At 37.6% G+C, this 10,042-nt stretch overlaps 1 protein-coding gene across 1 annotated transcript in view; it reads left to right on the forward strand.

Annotated features, from left to right (window-relative positions):
• Window positions 1–8,731, forward strand: part of CCDC88A (coiled-coil domain containing 88A) — a gene marked incomplete at both ends in the record, with an annotated part of 64,434 nt that extends 55,703 nt beyond the window's left edge. The window contains 6 exons of the mRNA XM_079550680.1: window positions 2,202–2,285; window positions 3,290–3,493; window positions 3,788–3,859; window positions 4,937–5,017; window positions 5,892–6,157; window positions 7,721–8,731. Of these exons, the coding sequence (XP_079406806.1) occupies window positions 2,202–2,285; window positions 3,290–3,493; window positions 3,788–3,859; window positions 4,937–5,017; window positions 5,892–6,157; window positions 7,721–8,731 (1,718 nt within the window). The remainder of the gene's footprint in view (window positions 1–2,201; window positions 2,286–3,289; window positions 3,494–3,787; window positions 3,860–4,936; window positions 5,018–5,891; window positions 6,158–7,720) is intronic.
• Window positions 8,732–10,042: the final 1,311 nt, after the last annotated feature.

Here is a 10,042-nt window from a genome sequence, read left to right on the forward strand (position 1 = left end):
CATCTATCCCACACTTGCTCAGCTTTGTTATAAGGATGTCGTGGGGGACAGTACCAAAAGCCTTGCTGAAATCCAGGTAGACTACATCCACTGCTCTCCCCCCATCCACCCAGCCAGAGACAACATCATAGAAGGCCACCAGGTTGGTCAAACATGACCTCCCCCTGGTGAACCCGTGCTGACTAAAGATGTCTGCCCAAAGGTCTTCCTGCATGCATGAACAAAACTTGGGGACTGTAACATTGTCCATACAGAACTCTCCATGGTGTTTTTGGCAAATGTGGGATGGCAAACTGGAAGGTTTTGAGTTTGAGTGGGAGAATTCTACAGTGTTCATTTTCAACTCAGGAAGTAAGATTGTGTTCACAGAATCTCAAAAGAGAAAGCAAATGGAATGCTTATAACTAGAGTTATAGTGTATATAGAGAGGATTAATAAGATATTCCTCCTACCATCACCAATTTTTTGGAGTTTTTTGGAATAAATATGCAAAGAGCTAAAGCTGACTCATCTGAACTTTTCTATTTGCTTTTGCTGTAGCTCTGCTGTTCCAGAATTTTTGCAGGACATTTCTTTCAGGCAAAACAAGCAGGCTCCAAGGAACTTATATGCAAAGGACTTCACAGAAGATACCAATTGCAGGAAGCAGCAAGTAAAATAATCTAAAGCATTCTGTAGAAAGGATTATAAACAGATCTTAACTGCATAGTGTCCCCTGTAGCTTCTTCAGTTTACATTTGTTCCCTTTTGTTAGAAACAGTCTTTATACCCCAGTCTTTTTACCCTGTAAGTACATACCACCCAGGTTAGAATTGCTCTGGTCTGTGACTTGGGCTGCTGGGTGCTGTTTGAAGACAGCAGAGCACTGTAGACATACTGCTCTAAGTGCAAACACAAAATAATACAACAGAAAGAGATTTATTTCTGTTTCAGGCTAGTTCTCATGCACTTGTAAGTGTGTATGTATATATGTACATGTAAAATACATATGAAATATGTATATGTGTACATATAGAATAGAATGGATGTATAACAAGCTACTGGCTTAGCAGAAAAACAAGGTGAATGACAAAGCATGCACCTCAAAAAGCCTCTCTAGAGAGGTAAAATAAGCAGATCTTGGGTTGACAGAATGTTCTGCACTGCTTTCACATCTGCATAAGCAAGAACGTTCAGTGATGCCATGATGTTTCTTTCTGGATCTTTGTATCTAGTTGTTTGCATGTGGCTCCTGTATGCTTCGCAGTCAGCTGATGCATTTATCTGCTGCTTCAAGGTGAAGTAATTAGTGAATAGCAATCAGTTACTAATGGACAATAGCTGAATCTAAGGATAAGTCATTTTCCTCCTCCCCATCTTTAAATACTATTTGTAATTTTAACTCTGTTTCCTGGTATTTAGTATGTTATCCTGAAATACCACAGCAATGCTCACATCTGTATTTTCTTCTGCTGTTTTATTTATTTTTTGAATCTTTGGGGTTTTTCCGGCCAAAAGATTCAGTATTTACTGTTCCAGCCAGTAAATATTGATTTAATTTTTCTAACTACAGATTCATCTTAATTTACAGACAATTCAGTAAAGTATTAACATCACTCCACATATAAATGTAGCTGCTTGAATATAAGGTCCGCTAATATTTCTAGAACGTAGTCAAAATTATTGGTGAGCAAGAAATATTAGTAAAGATTGTTTTGTTCTGTAGACATTGGGCAAAAGTTACAGAAGTTATTGTTTTCAAAAGATAATGATCAGAACATGTGTCAAAGTAGGCACTGTACTTAATTACTCCCATTTAAAGCTTTGTGCTTCACGTTTTTGTTTACGTTTAATAAATGTGTTTTTCACATTTAAAAGAAAAAGTATTATTATCAATTTTTATAGCCATCTCCAAAGACGTTCCATGTAGTTTTCCAGGAGGTGGCAGTTAGAGCTTTCAGACTGTGATACATTCTTCACCATTGTTTTTGGTGCATTTCTGCATATATTAAGGTTTTCATAGTGCAGTTTCCATAATTTGGTGTAGCTTTCATATTTCATTATCACACAGAAGCATGAGAGTGATGTTTGTAGCATAGCATAGCTTAAACTCAGACATTCATTTCTGTCCTTAGTTTCAGCATTTAACTTCCATCTGTTCTTCTCCCTTTTTTTTCTTTCATTTCCCTGTTTCCGTTTTTCCTCATGCTATGACATAAAAGTGGTTGCACTGAAAAGACTGCCCTTTTTGAGGAACAGACCGAAGGAAAAAGACAAAATGAAGGCCTTCTATCGTCGCTCCATGTGTAAGACTTTATGACAGTTCAGCTTCTTTAAATGGCTACACTGGCTTCCATTACTAATTTTTCACTAACCTCTCCCTGGACTGCGCTGTATTTTTCCTCCTATTTTGCAGTGTGCAAGTCCTGCTACTATACAAGGAGCTGGAGCCTTTTCTCTTTCCTTTTTTTCAACCTGAGCACTGAATACCTTATATATGTCCACATGTGCACACAACACATTGACATGCACACGCATATATATATATTCAGTGCATCGCAATTACATATACTTGTATACACATTTGTCTATATACACATGTCTGCATGTGTATATAAATTTACAGTGCACTGTGTAAGCATAAGTAGTTCTAAATTACACGTTTCATAAGCCTTTTATTAAGAAATCGCTGCAATTTTTTGTTTAAAGTGAGTATAGAAAAAGTAGTGCAAGGTTGTATGGTGGTCTGTCACTCTTCAAGTATTCATCACTTGTTGTTGCCAAAATTTTGTATTGATTTATTTTCCTTTTTCATGAGGAGTGGAGAAGTTTCTCTGTCTTTGCCAAGTAAAGGTGAATGTCATCAGAAGTCATCGTTTTCAGATCCTTTTACTATGTGAAGTACAGTTTGCCTGCAGTATCCTGCACTGTACGAGGATCCCGTGTCACTGTTGGCATTATATTGTGTCAGCACCTTGCCCGTTTATTATTCATTCCATTTTATCATTGCAAGCAGCATATCAAAGCTTCTAACATATATATTACACATCATTGCAGCATAAGCATGGCGATTATAGCTAATAAAATCAGATTTAAGAGCCATACAGAGTTCAGAGAAGTCTCTTGACTTTCAATACTTCTCATTCGTTGAGCTGATTGCATGTCATAACATGGATGATCTCGTGTTTGTACCTTCTGGTATTCAATGCACTTTAATGCTTAGAGAACTGTCAAACGTTTTGCAGTATAAAATGAGAACAAAAGCAAATACATTGACCATGCTGATCATTTGCTTTCATTTGCATCCCAGCCATGAATGACCTGGTGCAGTCCATGGTCCTAGCAGGAGGACAGTGGACAGGTAGTTCTGAGCATCTGGAGGGTCCTGATGATATATCTGCGGGTAAAAGGAGGAAAGAATTGGGAGCTATGGCCTTCTCTACTACAGCTATCAACTTTGCAACTGTCAACTCTTCTGCAGGCTTCAGATCCAAGCAGTTGCTAAATAATAAAGGTATAGGTAGAAGCTCTTTGCACCATGATGTGTCTGTGTGTGACAGCAATTTCATGTATATATTTTTTTGTATTTATATATTTTTTTTTCAGCAAAAAGCAACCTGAGTAATTGAGTTATGGTGATGAGGAGGTGAATAGCTTTAATAACTATAACTAGAAAATGTCAGGATTGTGCATACAGAATGTTACATAAGTTAAAGTGGATTGATTTGAAAATGATTACTGTACGTTACAGATAAGTGCATCTATGATCTTCACTTCATTTCACATCTTCTTTTGTCTCTGTGTTTAGATGCTATGTCGTTTGAAGATGTAAGTCCACAAGGTATTAGTGATGATTCTAGTACAGGATCAAGAGTTCATGGTAAGATGTAAATTTTAATTGAATTGCTTATGGATGTATTATGTGAGTGTTAACAATGTTTGGGAAAAAAAAAACCACAAAACCCCACCCCCAAAACAGTGAATGGCACGGTTACAAGTGAGCATGCTTTCTGTGATTTGCATACCTCTTGAATGCATAGCATCAGTATTGTTTCTTCTGATTATCCTTTTCTTCAAACACTACCAGATAAAATATTCTCTATCTCTATTAGAAAGTATGAAGTGCATCTGAACAGGATCAAAATTTTTTGCCTTTAAAAATTGTATTTGGAGTTTTGCAAAATAAAAGCAGCTGTTATAATCTCAATCCTAAGTAAAAAAACCACAGAACAACAACCAACCGAACAGGAAAAATCACAAATGAACAAAAAAACCGACAAACAAAAAAAAACCAAATCCAAATCTGGCCAGATTTGCCAATATTTCTTGTATAGTGAGATGTAAATGTGCTGTGTACATACCTGATAAAGAATCATTATAGGTTTCTTCAAGCAAAGGTATGAATTGAGAGCTGTGAGAAATTATTTAGAAGGGGAGATTGTAACTCTTCTGAAAGTACTTAAAATTAGTGTGAACTTGTTGGAAGCTAACAAAATAACAGTGCATTTCCCTTGTATTGGATAGGAGTACAGGACATTAACTGTGCAGATGCTCTTGCTCCTCCTGTTCGTGGCATTTCAGCAATGTGCAAGGTTCCCTGTCAGATCTGTTGTAAGTGACCTAATCACGAGCAACTTCCTGCATGCCACTCCTTTCATCTTACAGTCCTGCTTTCCCACTCACGCTCAGTTCCACTTCTAAACATGCACTCTGTTTCTCTCTTCCTCTCCCTTGTCCCTTACTATTCCTGTAGTGCCCTTTTCTAAAGCGTCCTCTTGGACTGCCCGGAAATCCCTTCGCTTTCTGATCTGTAAGAAACCAATTTGTTAACAGTGGGCATGCTAAGCCTGTGAAGTGCATGATTCCTGCCTCAGAGCATTCTGTGATCAGAATGTAAAGGTGCCCTGTCATCTGCTAAAATTTTGTTCATCATGCTATCTCCTCATTTTCCAATTAGCTTCCAGACCAGCCAGCCTTGATAGTGGCAGAACATCCACTAGTAATAGCAATAACAATGCTTCACTCCATGAAGTCAAAGGTATGCTGTAGGCGAATTTACATACGTGCTTCATTGCCATTATTTTCTCTGTAGGAATTTTTGCTTGAATTGAAAACAAAGCTAAAACAAAACCAGCAACGCAGCATGCTTTTCTGTAGGTATGTTCATACATCAGCCTTTGTTCCCCAAATCAGGAAAGGATTCAAGTATTAATAGAACTTATATTTTTAATAGATTTTTAAGTGGTGATACTAATATGTAGGTTTCAGACTATTTTAAACCAAATCTTACCCATTTAATGATCTTGCAAAATAAATATTCTCCCCAAATTATATTAAAATCATATATTATTTAACAGATATTTGAGTTACTTTGCTATTTTTCATGTAGCATCCAACTGTCTGCTCAGTGCTGCTGTGATGCTATATAGTGTGCAACACAAAGCAGGCAAACTTGGCATATGTACCACCATCCTGGAGAAGTAGCATTCCAAAACTGTTGTTTCTGAACTACGTTGGAGAAAATACCTTTTTCCATTCCATTTCTGATATTCTGTATAACGTAGAACTCACTGGTAGTAAATTAAAATGTGTGCTTTATAGGCAAGAACAGAGGCCTATCTTTAGTCTCTGAGAAAACAGCATTATGTAGATAGAGGTGCAGATCATAAGTGAAGGGTGGTTTTTAATTCACAAGCTATTGTGCCCCATTTAGAAAGCCATGAGAGGTAAGTCAGGGGAGTGAGATTGTTCTGTATTTGATTTGAGCAATGCAGGAAACTATGTTTTTCAGTATTCTGAGTGGAATTACTGAGAACCGAATGTGAAAGTGTTCAAGTTTGAGTAAGGTTACAGTGTTTTAACAGCTTTTGTATATTTTGTGATGGAATATTTAATACTGTTTACCCCAAAAGCAGGTGTGGTTAACAATCAAAGCAGACCTCAGAGTCACAGCAGCGGAGAATTCAGCATGCTACATGAACACGATGCTTGGTCAAGCAGCAGCAGCAGCCCTATTCAGTATTTGAAAGGTCATACAAGGTCCAGTCCTGTGCTTCAGCAAAGAACACCTGAGACACTGGATCGTGGTGGAAGATGGATCAAAACTGATTCTCCTGGAAGTGAGGTTGTTACCCTGCAGCAGTTCTTAGAAGAAAGCAACAAAAGTACCTCAAGTGAGGTTAGTTCAAAACATATTTTAACTATGTATTACACCATATAATTTACTCCAATTGACAGAGTTAGTAGAATATTTACCACAATAGAATTGCTTTAGAACTTTGTGGAAACTCTGGTTATGCCTATGTTTTGTAGTGTGGGCTGTATCCTGATATACTGTACTTGCTGTATTTTGCTTGACTCTAGGAGGCAGATAAAAAAAAAGTCAAACTCTACTGCACACAATTATCTGGTGCACTGATGTGTGGTACACTCATCAGAATTTAGCTGGAAGACCATAAGCACAAAGAAAACTTGCTGTTTATCTTCCAGTTCATCTCTTGTCTTCAGTGGGAGCTATTGTCTTGCATCAACAGCAAAGGAGATACTTTACTTCAGTCCCTAAGGAGAGAATCTTGGTGGTTTCATGTTTACTTACTAACTTAACACCACTGGGCAAAACACCCGGCCTTGGAGCTCACTGAAATCTAGGAGTAAGATGCAGAGGATGTTATTTAAAATCAGTGCCAGTTTGTTAGAAACACAGAATCACTCTTGTCCCTGCTGCTGTTCTAATTCCTTCATCGCTCACATAGATCTGTCTGAAGCCTAGGAGTCTTCTAGACTGTAAGGCAAGGCAGTTACTCTGGCTAGGGCCTATCAAGGGTAAGGACCAACCTACATCTATTTTAGTTACACAGTTATAATGGAAACGTACAGATTCACGTCTGAATTGGAGTAGTCTGTGACTTGAATTTGGAATAAATCCCTGGATTTTTTGGTAGCTACTTAACAATGATGTTACACCTGTGATCTCTCTGGCAATATTTGTTTGTTTGTAGTGGTTGCTAGGTTTGTTGTTTGTTTTTCATTTGTTTAAAACGTTAGAGAATGTTCTGGAAATAGAACTAAGAGACCACCTGAGTCATCAAGTCTAATCCACTGCTGCTCAGGGATCAGGGAATCCGTTTCATAGAATCACAGAATAACTCAGGCTGCAAGGGTCCTCAGAAGTTCTCCCTTTGGCCTTCTTGAGAGCCTTTCCTTAATGCTTTCATCTTAAAGATTTGTTCCAAATTATTTCCTTTACTGTTTCAAAAAATGCTGAAGTCTTTAAGTCTATTTGAAACTCATCCAAATTCAGCCACCAAAGTTCTGTATGCTCTGTATTGTTTTCTGAGATTCTTGTCTTCGTTATTTGAGTATGTGGAGGTGGTAAGCTTTTAGCTCCATATTAGCAGTGTAAGTTAAGATGATAGATCATGTGAAATTGCTTAGCAAAGTAGTGATGTCAGGTGCAAACAGCAAGTGGATGAGAAGATGAGCTTGAAGTTCCCAGCTTTTGGCTTTTGCACTGTTTGGTGCTATGGGTGCTAATTCCAAGTAGCTGTGATTGCCATGATGCCTCGTTTTTAACTTGCTTGTAAGTAACTGTGCAGAAAACTCATGTGTACAATAGCACTTTCAGTTCTAAGATTTTATATTTGAAAACACTTTCAGAATTGTTCTGTGTCCTCCAAGATCAATTAAGAAAAAGTAAAAATTACAAATTCTGCATTTACAATATCTTTGATGTTTTTGACAGATGAAATCTGGGAGTGAAGAGAATCTTTTAGATGAAGTAATGAGAAGTTTATCAGAGTCATCTGAGCTGACAGGGAAGGAAAAGCTAAGAAAGGCATCTGCTGGTTGTGGAATTGTGAGGTCACTGAGCGTAAAAAATCCAGTTGATTTCTCAGATGGACGATCCATTAAACCAGAACAACTCGTAAGGCCCAGCCTTCGTAGAACAGAAGATGCCTATTTCACTAGCTCCCCAATAAAATTTACATCGGGCACTCAAGGGAAGGCCAAATCAGTGAAAGAAAAGATGCAAACATCTGCATCACAGCGACAATCAAGGGATTGCAATCCTTACGCTACCTTACCTCGTGCGAGCAGTGTGATTTCTACAGCAGAAGGAACTACTCGAAGGACAAGCATTCATGACTTTTTGTCTAAGGACGTTAGGCAGCCTGTTTCTAGTGATCCAGCAACATCCACCGCTGACAGAAGTGCTCCAGCAACATCTAGTGAGTACTCAGCACACCAGTTATCCTCTCATTTTTTTCACTGTGTGGCTTACAGAGTAGATTGTGTTCCGCAAAGCAATGCAACTAATACAGGTAAAGCACGTAATTTAGGATGCAACTCTGATGTGCCTAAGACTTCAAGGATGGAAAGGTCAAATTTTTGTGAGAAAACTTTCTTAAGCACAAATATGTTTAATGATAAAGTCAGTCTATCTGGTAGAGAGAACACAGGATCTTTTACTGTGGTGCAGCCATTTTTATCGCTTAACACTGAATTAGTTAGTAATATAAGTGGATTGCCTTCAAGGTCTGCATCAAAAGCTGATCAGGCAAACCTGTCAGAGTTTGTACCAAAAAATCAGGAACAGCCTTTTACCAATCAGAAATCTGCTCATAGGGACCCACAGCCAGCACTGAGTAGTGAACTTGTTCCTACCAGCTGTGTGAACACCAGCGAGGCAGAGTCCCTGCTTCTTGTTTCTGAGGATAATAAAACCGTGTGGTATGAGTATGGTTGTGTGTGATAAGAACACTGCATTATTAAATATATAATTATGTAGGACACATAGGTGCTCTGCTGAATGTCCACTGGCCCTAGAGAGAATTTCACTACAATGAAAAAGTAACTTCATTTAGATCTGTGGGTTGTTTTTTCTTTTTTTTCCTGAGAGCAGTGGCATACAGTTGTGTACTCAAGCATGTGTTCGAATGTAAAATTGTAACCTCATCCAGGTTTGCATGAAACATTAATTGCACTGTATATATTTTGCATGCTTTATAAAATCTTTATAATGCAAGCTCTATTTTTATTTGTTGTCCATTATAAATATTTTGTTTTTTATCTGTACGTAACTGAACGCATGTTAAAGCAATTGCATGCTGCACTGCCAGGAATGGCAGTGAACTACAGCACTGTCAGTACAAAGTCTGTGCCTTTCAGTTCTGCTTGTGCTTCCAGTTTGTCAGTAACATGTTGACTCTGTGTTTGGAGTACAAATACATTTTTCCTTGTTTTTTTTTTTTTTTTTTTAAAGAAATACCAATGAGAAGAAGCCTTTAGAGAGATTTCAGTTCCTTACCACCTCCTGTGTGTCACTCTGCACAAGAAACAAAACTTATAATCCAGTAACTCAGTGACTGTCCTGCACAAAGATATGATTCACATTCCATATTTATGTTTAAATATTTTAGTAAGGAATTAAAATTACCATTCACAATTCTAAACCTCAAATGATGATTCTTTATTAAGAGGTAACAATGGAACAACATGCAGCACTAGCAATGAAAAAATGAGCCTTTCCACCTCTTCCCATTCATATATGTTGTCTTTCCACATCTGGTGTGCAAATGTGGTGCAGGACAGGATGCTGTTTCTCTAGTGATCAAATAACACTGATCTCAGAATCCATGTGTTGTACGGTAATAAACTTGTATTGATTATGGTGGAAATTCATTTTTTCTTCTTAATGTAAGTAACACTCATGTAATAGAAACCAAGATGTGTCACAGAGCAACAAAAACTGTTAAATATTAGTGCTGCAGAAGGCAAGTAATTCGGAACTTGCTTACAAATTTAAGTGTGTAACTCACTAAGTTCCTGACAACCAGCTGAACAGTAAGGTTGAAAAGTGATGTCTTAATGAACCATGGTTTCAAGCAACTTCTTGAAACTTTGTAATGATAAATATATGTAAAATATATAAAAAATATACAGTCATATATATGCATAAAATAATGAATAACCTTTTCTGATTTTTCCAATTGAATTTATTTTGTCAGCAGTTTTGTGCCAGTCATGGTGCTGCTGTGGGAGCTGGACTTAAATTCCTCAGTGT

This window comes from Tetrao urogallus, assembly GCF_951394365.1.
Source record: "Tetrao urogallus genome assembly, chromosome: 2".
NCBI lineage: Eukaryota > Metazoa > Chordata > Aves > Galliformes > Phasianidae > Tetrao > Tetrao urogallus.